The sequence below is a fragment of the Falco peregrinus genome, chromosome 6 (genome assembly GCF_023634155.1).
Source record: "Falco peregrinus isolate bFalPer1 chromosome 6, bFalPer1.pri, whole genome shotgun sequence".
Classification (NCBI taxonomy): Eukaryota; Metazoa; Chordata; class Aves; order Falconiformes; family Falconidae; genus Falco; species Falco peregrinus.
Genome location: NC_073726.1, coordinates 16,381,420 through 16,396,966, shown reverse-complemented (window position 1 = coordinate 16,396,966; position 15,547 = coordinate 16,381,420). Strand labels below are relative to the sequence as shown.

The 15,547-nt window shown below is 38.7% G+C and overlaps 1 protein-coding gene across 1 annotated transcript in view; it reads right to left on the bottom strand.

The window, feature by feature from the left end:
* Nucleotides 1-1,628: 1,628 nt before the first annotated feature.
* Nucleotides 1,629-15,547, bottom strand: part of NAMPT (nicotinamide phosphoribosyltransferase) — a 31,650-nt gene continuing 17,731 nt past the window's right edge. The window contains exons 7-11 of the mRNA XM_005243486.4: nucleotides 13,379-13,604; nucleotides 12,022-12,141; nucleotides 6,589-6,729; nucleotides 6,298-6,432; nucleotides 1,629-4,529 (exon numbers count right to left, since the gene is read on the bottom strand). Of these exons, the coding sequence (XP_005243543.1) occupies nucleotides 4,416-4,529; nucleotides 6,298-6,432; nucleotides 6,589-6,729; nucleotides 12,022-12,141; nucleotides 13,379-13,604 (736 nt within the window). The 3' untranslated portion in view covers nucleotides 1,629-4,415. The remainder of the gene's footprint in view (nucleotides 4,530-6,297; nucleotides 6,433-6,588; nucleotides 6,730-12,021; nucleotides 12,142-13,378; nucleotides 13,605-15,547) is intronic.

The window sequence follows — 15,547 nt, the reverse complement described above, 5'->3', positions numbered from 1 at the left end:
AAAAAGCAGCTAGGAGTACTCATATAAAGATTAGTAAGGAAATTATATGGAACAGAATATGTTGCCCAAGAAGAATCCTGCTGACTTCACTCCCCTACCCTTTGAATTGCTCTGGATTATGTTACAGCAGGAGTCAGGGCACTTTTCAACAACACACCATGCCACAGGAAAATACTTTTTCAAAATGCTCTGTTGCCAACTGCTTTTCATCCTTTATCATAAAGTAAAACCAAACATATTTCAATAACTGTGAAGCATGGTTTAAACTCATTAACAAGGTCAGCTGTGTTACTAGTAAAACAGCAGGGGCTGGGGAACGAGTATCATCCCTGGTTAACAACTGCAATTTCAGTAACTGTTACTTCACAGAGCATCTTCAGTCTCAGCATTCCCTTATTTCCGATCATTGGGTTATTTAGAAGGCATGCAGCTCTCCACATCAGGTGCTTTCATCCACCAGGTGTAAGAGAAGAGGGTCATCTTTCTTTCAGGTGTTACAAGTTTCACAGAGGCGTGCACCTAGAGGACCCCGATAGGGCTCTCGTGGACAAAACCCCCCATATGTACCAGGCAAAGATGCAATTACTATTGCTCAAATGAATCCTTAACAGTTCCTGCCTTGGGCAGCTCAGCACAGATACTATTTTATTTATTACAGTAAATTGGAGGATGTAGGAAGAGACACATTTGTGAGTCTCTTGCCTTCTCCTGCACAGCCTGAGGCTTGGAATTTCCCTGCAGACTCCTTTGTGTGATGACCCGGGAGCCCACAGTCACTTACACCAAGGCTGGCTAGAGTGAGAAAAGCCAGTGTTGTAGATGGAGGATCTTACCAGCATGGGGAAGAGGAAGAGGCCTGCCTACCGCTTAAGCTGTGCGTGTTCTCTGTGAAGATAACGTAACAGAGACTTTAAATTCAAGTGCTAAAATGCCATTATTGTAGGCTACAAGAGCCCCTTTTTACATTATGGTACAACCTGAAGAGACCAGCAACAAATAACAATAAATAATCTTTACACTAGCTGCCTTACAAATGCTGTTGGTGTGGATGTGTGTTTGTAACATACCCTCTGCAAGTTAAAATGTTACGAAAATCCTGTCCAAAGGGACATGAGATGTTCTCTCTGATGAAGAGCTGACATTTTTTGACAGATACTGAAGTGAACTGAAGGCTGGCTGAAACATCTTTGGTTAATTTGCTTTTAATCAAGCATTTTTAGTGGCTTTAGAGGTAAAATTGAAATAATGCATCTTTGAGAAAGGATTATGTCAAATATATATAAAAAAAGGATAATTCCTTGTATCAAGCTCAATTACAAGTGCTTCATTTTCAAGCACAAACAGGCAAGATGCTGAAGCACCAATGTGCTCACACACACCCCTGCAAAAAAAAAAAAAAAGGGGGGGGGAGGGGGGCAATAAAGCAAAAAAAGAGCCCATTTTCCCCTCTCTAGAACTGAGCTGCTTAAATTCAATCATCTAATCACAAACTGCATGCAAGCCAACTGAGCAGCTCCCTACAGAGCGCTGCAATGACAGCACCGCTCTGCTCCGTGTTCAGCAACAAAGAGCACAGGAAGGAAATCGGATGCCCAACATCACAACTTCAAGACACAGTCAGATGGCTATCATTTTCACTGCCAGAACTAAACTTTATTTCCATGTGTATTACATACTGGTAGTTGATGTCAAGTACATTAAAATTACTTTTAACACAGGATTTAAGTGAGGAATATTTATTCTTCACTAAACAGGTTAAGAAGGAATGTAAAAACCTTTAAGAAAAAAACCCAGCTCTTTAAGCTTTGTTCCGATTTTGGCAAACCAAACAGTTAAGTACTCTTCTGTTCTCTCCTCAGATCTTTCGAAGTACCAAAAAAGCATCCTTTCATAATCATGCAGCTGAAGAAAAAAAAAATAGTCTTATAAAATCCATTTCTTATGCTAAATATGGTTACAAATAAGAGTCTTAAACACAAAACTCCCAATTCCTATTTTTAAATACAAATACTGTATTATATTATGAAATGGGGATAATTAAAATATATCAATGACTACAAATCTAGTAATTTAAAGCAAACAAACATGCTGCCTGCTTTCATGTGGAAGAATCAGGATATTTTATGGTTCAAGCACTGCAGTAATTTCTGTCAACCCCTTGATGCCCAGAATATCAAACCGCCAAACACAGAGACATGTATTCAGGTCTGAATAGCACCAGGTGTTCTTTTTTTTTTTTTCTTCTTTTAAGATACTAACATTTAAGAAAATGAGTGATGCGACAGCTTCTGAAGGTGACATGCACAAGTTGCTTCAACTCTTAAAAGTTTTAGACAATACCGAACAATTACTAATGTATTTCATGGTACACAAGAACACAGTGCTTCCACAGTATATTCTTAGTTCTCAAGTACAAAAATATCAGTTATGGGTAGTCAATAGTTATCAAAATTTTTATTGGTACAGAATGAAAGCAGCATTTACTTTATTGTTTTTTTAAACCATACATCATAAAATTCCCTAGTACACATGTGGAGGAGTGAAATAGGCTCTGTACTGTTTACCTGCTACTGATCCTAGGTCCAGATTTCAAACCTTTCCTGGCCAAATACAAACAATATCATTAATAGCAAAAGGAAGGCAGTTCCTCAGTGTGAAAGGTCAGCATTTAGAGTCTTACTAAAGCACTATCTTTAAAACAATACATCACTTAAATGTATAATTACATACACTACAAGTGGAAAACAAGTTGTTATTAACAAGAACTATTCAGACTGGGCATAAATGTCTTAACCACAAACCCTGGAAATACTGTGGGTGCTTTGATGTGGCCCTTTTTGGCAAGAGAATAAGAACAATGAAGTATGGCTTTTCAATCTTCCTTTAAAAGCACATTTTATAAAATGATATAGGCTGAAATTATTTTAGATGACCCCTAACATTTTTCTGGAACATCATTTACTAATTAAAAACATTAATTACACCAGTATATTGAGCTATTGGCTGATAGCTGATCACCAACATAACGCAGGAGCCATTTGCTTTTGCTGTTGTTTTTTTAAGGGAGGTACTTTTCTAGCGAGAGCCATCCTACAGTACTATCGAACATTTCAGAGGTTACTACATAGCTTCTCAAAAAAATCCTTAACAGTTTTGTCTTCCAGCAGATATTCAAATCAAGCATACGCAGAGAGCAAATACAATCAAGTGCAGACAGTTCAAAAGTCTCTCTCAAACACATTGTTTTACAGTTACCCTCTGCAGAAGAAAAGCCCCTCCTCACCCCAGTGAGGCAGGGCGAGAAGGGGAAACAGGTCTGCCATTCATGTAGGAGTTTGGCTAGCATAAAGTTTTATTAAAGTTGTTAACAAAAATAGTTAAACATTTTTACAATTTAACATCCAGTCTGACAAAAGGCAAATCAATGAAAAAAATACAAAAAAGTAAAAAAGTGCACTACCCAGTCCAGTATTTTGCTTTAAAGTCATGTCACTTACAGTATATGAAAAATAAACCCAGAAGTGTAGTTACTTTAAAATACACCGCTTCCATATTTCAGTATTTTACACATATATTCTATAGTGGAAGAGGAGATCTCTTAAAAACTTTACTCTTAAAATATTGAGGTGCATATGCCAAGTGGGATAGACTTGGCAAGGTAAGTTGCAGTAGAGAATCCTTTCAAATTTGGCATTTCATTTACATACCTTACCGCGCCGGCAAGGTCTGTAGTACCTAAACCTTCTAGTAAGAACAGTAATTTTCTTTAACGCAGATTTACTAATACAGACAACTACAAGAAACGGTGAGGTGAGCAATTCTATGGGATCTTAAGGAGAAACAAGTCCTGATTTAGTCATCAAATGGTACAATGTCACAACAAACTTTAAGGCCATGTTTTATTTGCTGATTAATGGACAAAAGGCAATGGATCCCCCCCCTAATATTTTCTTGAAAGTCTGTGCTCATAAAAATCATGAAAAGTTGGAAAGACTTAATTATTGAAACTTTAAATATATTTTACACAATCTTGTTTGTACAAAAATACAAGTTAAATATAAACATAAAGCAATTATGATAATTTTATGTAAATCCATTTTGTGATATTCTGTTATATATAAAAAAGTTTCTCAGCTCTGTCTCATTTGTGAAAAGATCAATACCAGATTGAATCACTACCGGCAAAGGGCCCTAAAAAGCACACTGTAGCATTAAATATGTTTTACAATGTAAGTACCATTTCCTGATTTCATCTTTTCTAAAGACTGGCAAAAGATAGGGCAGTATGTCCATAAACCAACAAATAATTTGGCTACAATGTCATAAAACACTAACAGACAAATCTGTACAATAAACCCAGTAGCTATGCAGTACGTACTTGTTACACACACACACACAGAGACATGGAATGAAACTTAGTGAGACGCCGTTTCTAGTTCACTGTTCTTCAGCCTGGCATTTTGTCTTACTTCATCAAATGAGTATGATTTCGTTACCTTTCCATTCTTAAATACTGTATGAAGGAGATCCTGCAAGAAACACCACTGTTTTAGTGAGGGTGATTTGGCAAATGAACAAACAACACAGGTTACATGAGCTCAACAGCGAGCACCCGCATCAAGCTGTGTAAGAGCAGAGCTTTAAACTGTCAAGATACCAAATCTTTACAGCTTCTCCTGACACCTTTCACTAACAGTGAGACAGAAGAAGGGAATTTAGGCAATCTTGTGTGCAGACAGAAGCTTTGTGCTGAGTAGTTCCTAAAGTGAGTTGTCCACATCTGGCCAAAGCCAAATACACACACGCTAAATACACCTTGCTAGAGCAGCTAGTAAAAAAAAACCACTCCACCAATTAAATACAATTCTATTACAAAGCTTTAAACGACATCTTTATTTCCTCTTGAGCAACTACGGGGGGAGAAGTAAAAAAAAATAAATAAAAAAATATCTCTCTTCACAGTCCCCTTTGCACATATATTTTGTAAAACAGTGGCTCAAGAAGTGCTTGCCAACAGCACACTGCAAGATCAGTAAGTACAGCTTTGTACAGAAAATTAGCACAGAAGCCGTGCTGAGCAGTTGCTGTGCTTGATGACCTGTTGCAAGGACCTGCGGCTTTAGGGAAATGGGCCCACAAAAGAGTGTACGTTACCCTGTCACTTTCCAGGGAGCCCCAGAACCTGCAACACAAACAACCCCTTCTAATATCCCAGGACAGAAATTTGGGAAAATTACTTACTTCATCTTTCAAAAAATTAGTAAATGTATATTGCCTAACTTCAGAGCCAAAGTCTTGTGATTTGTTTTGAAGAGATTTCTCACCATTAGGTCCCTCCCTCTCTACATACATATATATATATATGTATATATGAATGTTCAGCACGTGTGTACTTGTATATACAACTTTGTCAGTCTTTTCTTATTGTTGCATCCAGACCACATTATCTTTATAATACTATCGTACAGTGTATACAACTCTGGTTGTTGTTTTCTGTCTTGAAATTTCTCAGAGACATCTCAGTTTTATGCTTACTGTTTCAAAGAACAGTATGCCTAGTAGTATCCCTCTGCCTAGTAGCACAGAAATATGCTTCTGTATAACAGAAAACTCAAGAAATTTCCTGCTTCTAAAGCCTGAAGTGCAATTTATCACTTATTTTCCAACCTCTTATTTCAGGAAGAGGCTCAACATGCAGTTAAACATTTAATTGCTTGCATGCTGAAAATGTAAGAGATATCAAACTGAAGGCCTGAGATCAGCATAAAATTTGTGCTTATCTTACTGAAATAGTATCTGGCTTTGCAATTATACCAGGGAAATTAGATTTCTAGTTTAAAGTCTTTCAAAACTGGGCAGCTACTCCATGTACAGAGCATTAACACCCGAAGGAACTATTTAAAAATCTCAATGGGGAAGTAGAAACAAATTTTAGTTGTGCCTGTCCCTCCCCCACCTGCAAGTCAGGTCACTACTCAAATTGTGCGATACAGCCCATAAAGAACTTCTTTGTTAGTATATATTCTGCAACGTTGAGACATTAGTTTTTGAAAAAAGCAGCAATGTTCTCAAGACAAACATAAGCAAAAGTTCTCTAGTTGTAAAGCCTGAATGTTCTACTGACATTCTAACATTCTGCTGTTACTGAATTTGGCACTAGGTGCACTTCAGTAGTAGTAAGACGGGAGCTGAACAAAAAGACAGTAAGAATTAAATTATGATATTAAGTTACAACCTGCTTTTTTCTCAAGTCTATTTTTGTATGAGAATGATGCAATGCATTTTGGAAATCCATACCTGCCCATACTCTTCGAGATCTCCCTTGCCTTCTTCAAGTGTCACATAATCTCCAGCAGGTGTCCTATGCAGTGACAGTCGTCCTTTCTTTGACCTTTTGTTCGGATCAGCAACTGGATCCTTGAAGACATTTACCTAAAATGAAAAGAGTATTTTTTCAAAAGGAAAGGGCTTTGTGGGGCTTGTGTACCTAATGTGGATGATGGTAATGTAACAGGAAACATCAAACAGATTTTTAAGTAGGGAGGCCTCTACTGAAAACAGAGTAGTAGAAGTTGTACAAAAACATACCCCGAGGCCGTTGGTCACCACATAACTACATTTGAAGGAACAGTTTAAGAGATCTCTGGTTAGTTTCTGCAACAAAGCTCCACCAGATCCAAAGGCAATATTCTCAATGCTCCATTTATTCTTCTTCATTCCTTCCACAATCTGATAAGAAAAAGAAAATTATGACAAAGCATAGTTCTAGGCCATGCCATTTTTCAATAAAAATATTATACTACTTAAACAAGATGCTTTTACAGACAATTAAACCAACTAACATTCAGTTTCCAGGAGATGTATGTAACAATTCTGTCAATACTTGGCTCGCTGTTTGCCTTTTTATTTGTGATTCCAGCATGGCACAATTACAGAAAGCTTGTGCTGTAAAACTATTACCATGCCAACATACATACTTCCCACACTAGGGCAGCACAGTAATGTAATGCCCAGACAATGAAAACTTTAAAGAAAATAAAGAGACTTCATGGGCTATTTCAGAGCCCTCCAGTTTCTCTGAATTATGGGAAGACCTCAAAGCATAGCGTGTATCCTGAAACAATGCAGTCATCTTGCTCATCCGTTCCAGAGAGTTGTTATTCACTTTGACCAGTGACTTCAACAGAGCAATTCTCCTGAAAAACTACACTGACTAGAATTAATCAGATTAGCAGTTTTGAAGATGGGAAATGGAAATACATACAGCTGCTCAAAGAGTTCACTTTGCCACCTCCTCAGGCAGGTACAGATCAATGTGAGCTACACTGCTCCCAACAGTCAAGTTAAAACTTACTAGAGTATGTCCCCCCACCTTCATTCTGTCCAGCCAAACATGACATCCTCTAGCCTGAAGTAATGGGTGCTAGTTTTGTCATGCTCATAAATGGTCAAAATCTGTTCCCCTGGCCTGTTACTTTTATGACAGCCTGAAATGATTGCTATAGCCCCAATAAGGGCATCTTTAAAGTCCTATCCCCTAAACGTTTTACTAACAAGAGTGGGTGAGAAAACTTCAGAGCAGTTGAAATAACAAAATCCCATCCATCCAGAAAAAAGGAAGGTGAGAGGCAGAATGGAAGGACATGATCTATGCGGAACAGTGCAGTTTCAGAGCTCAACACAGCCAGAAATGTGGTAATCCTTTGTGCGATCTCAGCCTCCTGCACCAAAAAGAAATGCCACAGTAACACTGAACAGGACCATTACAGGAGCTACTGATGACAAGCCATTTTTTTTTTTTTAGGTGACAGCTAAGTCAAAATTAAAGGTTCATTCATTAAAAAAAAAAAAAAAAAGGAAAAAAAGAAAAAGAGATTATTCCAACTAAGGCAGTGGCAAATGGGTAGCTACCGTAAATAAAAGAGCATACTAGTATTTTGTTTACCCAGTTAGTCACATACAGTCTCTTCATGGATACTCTCAGCCTGAATGCCTACAGAGGCCAGCCAACAGGGGAGGTGGACTGCAGAGCCGTAACATTTTCAGGGTATGCTCTGAACACCTCCCCACTACTTTTTTAGCAGATTTCTCCCTAGTAGAGATCTCACTGATAAGTTTTCATCATTCTAATGGTACCAGCTTACTCAGCCTCATCTAAGAAGCCAAGCAAAAGAATCTCAGGCCCTAGCACCATGGCCTTCACTTAAGAGAACCTTTTGGAAGCTTTGTAGCCTGAACAAATACCTCCTTGATATGTGTCAATCCTATTGATTTTAGCAGTAATCATCACACCCTTTCAGACAGTGACCATGCACAAAAGGAATCTGTATTTTCAGGTGATTAGGTTCTCCTGGAACCAGTCAGGGGTACTCAGGGAGGAGAAAGGATTGAAATTAATTAAGCATCTCAGAAGTAACTGAAGATGACAAAGAAAGGGTAAGGAAAAGGATTTTGCATACCCTCTACTTAAGCATAAGGCCCTGTAGTACCGTAAGGAACCAGACTTGACTGGGCTCGGATACACACCCTGCTTACCTGCACTGCCTTTTGAAGGGGTAAATGTATGTAAACTCCACCCGGACTCTGAGCAAGTTCTGTCAAGATGCTGACCAAGCCTGAAGCCACAGGAACTGCTGGCCAAGCCTAAGCCAGCATTCTACTCCTTTCCTTATCCAGTTTTCTAGATCAGGTCTGACACTGAACTTGCTTGAACATGCCCACAAGATGCAGCGCAAACTACCTGGTATCAACAACATCCTAGTAAGGTACACTATGCTTAGACTTGATGTTCACCGATACTTGTAGGCTAACAGCTGCTAGCCCAAGTACAGCGTAGGTGGGCCATGGCCCCTTAACCTTCTTGCCTGTGTGAGAAGAAACGTGAACCCCTTTTCAGCTAGTGTTCCTGCTCTCATTTACAGATGGCTTGTTCATCTCGGGCCACAGGCACAACTCCTCACTCACCCTGGGTGAAGAGCTGGCTTCCACCTTTCCACTCTCTCCCAAGGGATTTCCTTACTCAGACTGATCTTTGGCTGGTGAGGGTGGAAGGGAAGGGAAATTGAGACTAAGTTGAAAGACAGCTCTGACTACCAGTGACGTGCAGCAGAGGACTAGGTAACAGCTTCTTAGGTATGGGGAAAATACGGCACACAGCAGCAGTAACAGGGAAGAAGAAAAGGGGGAGATCTGAAACAACTCAAGCCTCCCCCCAAAGGGAAACAACACAGAACAATTTCTTGCCTCGCACTTTCAAACCTATACAGGCAGAACAGTTCAGATGTCAAGATTTTGACCAGCTTCCTCTGACCATTATGAGCATGATTAGATACACCAACTGTGACTCCAGATTAGAGGATTTTCTTTGTGTAAAAATTTGAAGACACCTGGAAATTGAATGTTCAAAGAAAATCCTTTGAAAGTGTAGTAAATTGTGGATTAGCAGATTGTAATGATTTTTAAAAGTGAAAATGCTAAAAGAAAGTCAGAAAATGTTCCTTACCTGTTCTACCAGCAACCCCTATTAAAACAAAGAATTTTAAAATCCAGTTTATACTCCAAGTTGTTTTCTATATTGTTGTTTCAGCTAGTTTGGATCATTACATGAGACTGATTGGTCATTACTCATCTAGATCTTCCTATTGTACCCATTACCTTTCATGTGATCCGTAACAATAAATCACACCTACAACATAAGGCTGATATGGAATAATTAGAACAATCACTTGCACAGGCTATAAGTGGGGGGTGGGGGGGCGCGAAAAGACTGCCACAACAATATTCATATTTGTTCACGTAAAATCCTTTTTAAAAAGGATGAATTATACTTCAGGTTTGGATTGGTTTTGGGGTGTTGTTTTTTGGGGTTGGGTTGGTTTTGTGTGGTTGGTTCATTTTTTTAAACGGCAAGCTATTACCCTGTCTTCCAAAAGGCAGCATGGTAAACTTGGTTTTGCTGATAAAAGAAGATAGAGATCCATGAAATTTAAACATAACTAAAATTAGGCTGCAAGATCACAATCTTTTTGCTCCAACATAACTTGCTGCTGTCAAATGAGAAGTGTCTCTTCCCTTCCTGACTGCTTCTCCCAGTTCAAAATGACAGTTTATTCCCTGTCCTGTATGGTGCTAGTGAGTACTGGCCCCTTTTTTGGGCCAAATTAAATTCATTAAACCACAAAATTGATTGCTTTCAGCTGAAAGAGTTTGCTGCTACATGTGTGGGCTAAATCAGTTTAATGACTGGCAGTTCAATGCCCAAAGCTGACATGATGTGTGCAGCAAGGTTACAGAGTCAGGAAGAGATGAGAAGGCAGCCACTAGGCAACAGTGAGTTATGTCTGCTCTGCACATCTTGTGGAACTACATCTTCAGCTCTCTTCTTCTACAGGAAGCCTTTTCCCTCTGTAATCAGTTACAGTTCAATGAGGAAAACACGTAAAACAGGCAGATCATCTGAACAAAGAATTGCTCCTTCTACGTCATCCTTTCCCATTCGCTACAGGAATTATTTTCCTGCTCTATTTAGAACTTTGAGAGCATTGCATTTCTAGTTCTAATGAAAAAATTTTAAATACTAGTTTTAATATTTTGATTACAATCAATGTTATATAAGCATCCAGTATAACTTACAGAAAGCAACCACTGAGTTCCATACAAGAACGAATTAATAGTCCAGTTTCGTTCCTGTTACGACTCATGAAAGTCTCAGTGACAGCCTACTTTGCCTAATACAGGCATCAGTCCTGACAAATGGTTGTTAGGAACAAGCAAAAGTTTTTTAAAAAATAAAGCCCTTTTCCCCTAGTATTGAGTGAAAACTTTCCTTCCAGCTATTAGCCTCTCTTGCTTGTGTTCAGTTAAACTCATTAGCACAGTTGTACAGTCTCAAAAAGCCACATGGGACAAAAAAAAAGTAAAATAAAATTTGCTTTAAAGGCTATTGGAGGAGGAGCAAAACCATAACGCATGTCGGGTAACAATCTCAGTATTAACTGCTTTCCAAGGATCCAAGTGACAAATCTGAGTTCTGTTGTTGAGGTTCACATGGGTGCCCATGTCAGATAGGCAGTTTCAGACTAAAGAACAAGCCTGATGGCTCTCTTGCTTCTAATTTTGAGAACCAGCAAAAGCCAACTTTGTTAAGAAGAATCTAAGGATGTGTCAGTCTAGAAAGCTAAGACAAGTGTCAATAAAATCAAGTGAAATTAATCTTAAGTTTATTCAACTTCTTTCTGTTTTTGAACTCTAATACAGCTGAAGATGAATGATACAGGACAAACCTAATAAAAGCCAAGTCGTCCTCCTCTGTCATCTGCAGTTACTGCAGTCTGTACCTTCGCAGCCACATTATATTACCTAGGATCTCCATCTAGTCAATAGTGGTGAATTTATAACTAGTTTCAAGCATGCAGCATGTACTAAATAGCCAATTTTGGCCTTGACGAAATTGGACTTTTAACTCAGACTACAGTCTAACCTGTTATACATGTTGCCTGGGCTTTCACCAATCCTTATTCCACTCTCCAAAAATCAATGAACCCTTACCCTTGTTTTTAAAAAAGGTCTTCTTCAAAACTACACCTTCAATATTTGAGTGCAAGCACACTTCAGATGGTACATAACTAATGAGCCAAACCCGTTAATTACTACTGTTGCTATAGCACAGCAATCACACAGTATGCCTGAGATATCAGTGAAAGGACCAAACACTGCCAGATTTTGATTTGAATTAGATTTGACAAGCAGGATGAAAGCAAACAAAAGGAGAGACAGTGGGAGGAGAAGAGTTACAACAGGGGGATTAGGAAATGCCTTTCAGTTTTTTTATGAATCTTAAAAATTCCCTGTGGAGTTTTAATGAATTTGTTTAACATGTGAGGATATAGCTGCCAGCATCTGGAATGAAGGGGCAGGGTGGGGTCAGCAGTCTCTGCTGCAGCATCTGACTAGTGGTAACAGAGTCCAGATTAAATATCAGCATTATCAGTGTCACCCTGACACATGAACAGGATCTCCTACCTCCTGCAATGTGTTGATATCCACACCATCCCCCTGAATAACTCTGAGATATGGTGGCAGCAACTTGTAGCCTTTCGAATTCTCCGTAATGGGAAACTTCTTCCCCAAGATCTCCAAGACCTGTTGAAAAGAGAAGGGAGACAGTTCAAAATAAAAATAAAAACCTGCCATTCCAAAACAGAAACACGATTTCCACACTGAGTCATGCTCGCTCTCTCTCAAAAAAACCCCAACCAACCCAAAACACTCAAAACCAGCAAAAAAGCAAACAAACCAACTCATAAATAAATCCACATATCCTGTTCTAAATCTGTCCACAGCAGCACACAAACAAAAAGCATGCCAACCATTGTGGGGGAAGCCATCAGATTAAAGCAGTCACAGACCATATGGCCTCTACGAACTTGTACCCAAAGAGCTAATCAAAACCATGCCTCCCTCTTCTCCCTCTTTGGTTGCTGTAAGTTTTTGCTGTTAAATGCGTCAGCTGAAGGTTCTGCTCTTCTTTTGACATCCCTTAAGGTGTTAGATGAGGCTTTTACTTTTCTTCGGTTTTGTTAGCGACCAATAATTTAAACTAAACACTTCAGTTACAAGTTTTTCTTATCAGTTCTGATAAAGATTATTCAAAGTTCCTATTTGGGATATGTCACTTGTCCCGAAGAAAAAAGTGTTGAAGCTGTATGGATCTGATTTGAGTACCAACACAACTAAAATCTCCCCTACTTTCTATTAGAATAGTGCTGACAGCTACTCAAATTCAGAGGTATCCAAAGCTTTTACTACAGAACTGCAACAATCATTATGCTCTCTAAAGAGCTATGTGGTGAGAAGCATCTTTCAGCTTGGAGGTCACATGCCACTGACTTAAATGCACATCTTACAAAAGGGAGAAGAGTGCTAAACTTGTATTTGTAGCATAAAACATTGAATTACATTAAAACAGGATGCCAAGATACCTAAACTCATTGGTAATAAGTCTTACTGGCCTGCCATTTATTAATACTCAAGTTGTTTCCCATTTTATTTAAGCGATGAAAGTTTCTCTTTATAGAATCATTCCGGCATTGTTAGACCAGCAGAACTGGTTAGTTACTGTTGTAAAAGCTTCAAGGATGGTATGCAAGAATGGGTTTGATGAAAAAGATCAAACTGTTCAGACTGCAAAAGTTTCCATATCTATATTGAGATGAGGTAAATGTTTACATTTTTTCATAGGTCAAAATTGCCCAGCATTGACTATACACTACGTGTAGCAAGTTAGAGCATTATGTCTCCTACGTTTGTTAGCCAGTCACTACAAAACAAACAATTGCCCTTCCCAATCTTATATACAAATGACTTAAACAAGGATTACCTTTAAAACAGTGTCAAGAGGATTCCCAGAATCTGGTCTAATGATAAGCGGTGCCTCTGGACTTCGGGCTTCAATTATATGCCTTAAGTCATCACCCCATATTCTTTCACAAGCATTGTAAATGTCATAGCTGTCACTAACCACAGATACAGGCACTGAAGAAAACTGTGTCACTATGTGTTCAAAAGCATCTTTTTCATGATCTTTCCCCCAAGCCGTTATGGTACTGTAAAGCCAATTGAAAAATCCGTATTAGAGCAGCATTTATATGTTAAATCACACATTCTATATTTCCTACCAGCACAGTTCAAGATAACAATAGGCAACATGATTACAAGTACATAGCTTATGCTGTCTTATCAGCCCTGTGTTGCACGGATAATAAATATGCTATATAGTAAATAAACAGCACCCTGGATTTATCTTTGGCAACTCAGACAAACACTTGACACATGAAACTCCTTTCACATATAAATGTGGTTTGTTTCTTTTACTTTTTTTTTTTTTTTTTTTAACATTTGGGAGAGAGTTTCTCTTTTAAACCTGAAATTCAGACAGTGGGGAACTACAGATACAAGTACAGAACATCTGCTCTGGCAACTTCAGACTGCAAAATGGGAAGCAGGGAACTAGCAGCATATGGCAGAAAAGTCGTAGAAGGAAACACAATGCCTTTTCTGTTTTAACAGTGCTATAAAACTATTATCCTCACTCATACAAACATTCTTTGAGAGGAACCTCAGGGCATTACCCTTGGTAGAAGGGTACAAACAAGCATGTAAACCAGAGCTGCTAAGAGGTAGTAAGTTTTGGAATGCCAGTGGATTGGCAGTAGCTGTTTTGTATGCGGCCACCACAGACCAGTTTAAGTGACTTAAACCTGTGTGTGAACACCTAGAAACGCCCTCACACAAAGAACGGGTGTGTAGTAAGAGCTTGTGGGCATTGGATTTTTACTGTAAAATGCTAGCATGAACTACTGTGTGGACAAGCCCCAGGTCGTCACAGTAGTGAAGAGACAAACCAAAATTTCTTCCAAAGAGGTTGGGGAAGTCCAAGGCATAACCCTGGTGGCACACCAGAGGTGAGCACCACACTCACACCAACTCACATTGGTGGCTGTGGAACAGTAGAACAATTCTGGAAAAATTTTGGTCTCTTGCACAAGACCCCTTTTTGTGTACTAACTTGGAAAGGTGTGACTGCAGCCTGTGTTTGGCAATGCAAACTTTAGTTAGGGCAGTTTAAGCCATCTGTTCTTATGCCACCATTTCAACATGCTATGCAAAAGACGCTTGTTCTCTTGACTCCGTGTGTTTGCTTTCATTACAAAGAATTTTATAGTTGCTTGGGCCATCATTTCTGGATTTAACTAGTATTAAGCTAAGCCAAGAGAAGATGTTCCAGACAACATCTGTAATTTCTACTGATGCAGGAGTTCTAGAACAGCACTACAGCAATGGTCCAGAGCTACATGAAGCAGTATTCCTTTAAAGATGATCACTATCCTCTAAGGGCTATTCGTGTAAGCCTTTCCAGTATCTGTCTTGCAAAAGTAAGTGAAAATACTCACTATTTAAAAGCACCAGATTTTGTACTCTAAGAAAAGCATAACTGTCCCTTCCTTTATCTACTGTTCATTCCAGTATGCAGACATGCAAATGAAGTCCAACGATTTGCATTCACTCCTGACCTTGTACAGGATTTGGATATAAAAAATGAGAGCTCTTCATCTCAATGTGTTTGAGATCAGTTACTCCCAAGAACACTCTCACAATTCTTCGAGATCAAGGATTTACCATTGGCTGAATTAGTTATGCGGATGGAAATCTTTAAAGGAACTTCTGGAGGGAAAACATGATGTGGGGAGAGTCCAGAATTGCAACTACTATGCTTTTTTAATTTTATAATTTTTTGTTTAAAACAAAATTTAAGTTCACAACACAAATCCTCAATATCTACTTTAATCAGTAGGCCTTCAAGTTAATTCTAAAAAGAATAATTCAAATTTACTTAGACACTGATAAGAAGGTTATACTTAAAAACATTTAAAAACACATTTATGGTTAAGAACAATCGTGCCACTCTTGTGCCCCTAGAACACACACAGGCATCAGTATTGAACTTCTGCCTCAACAATTGGATCAGTCACAGTTACTACTGTATAAG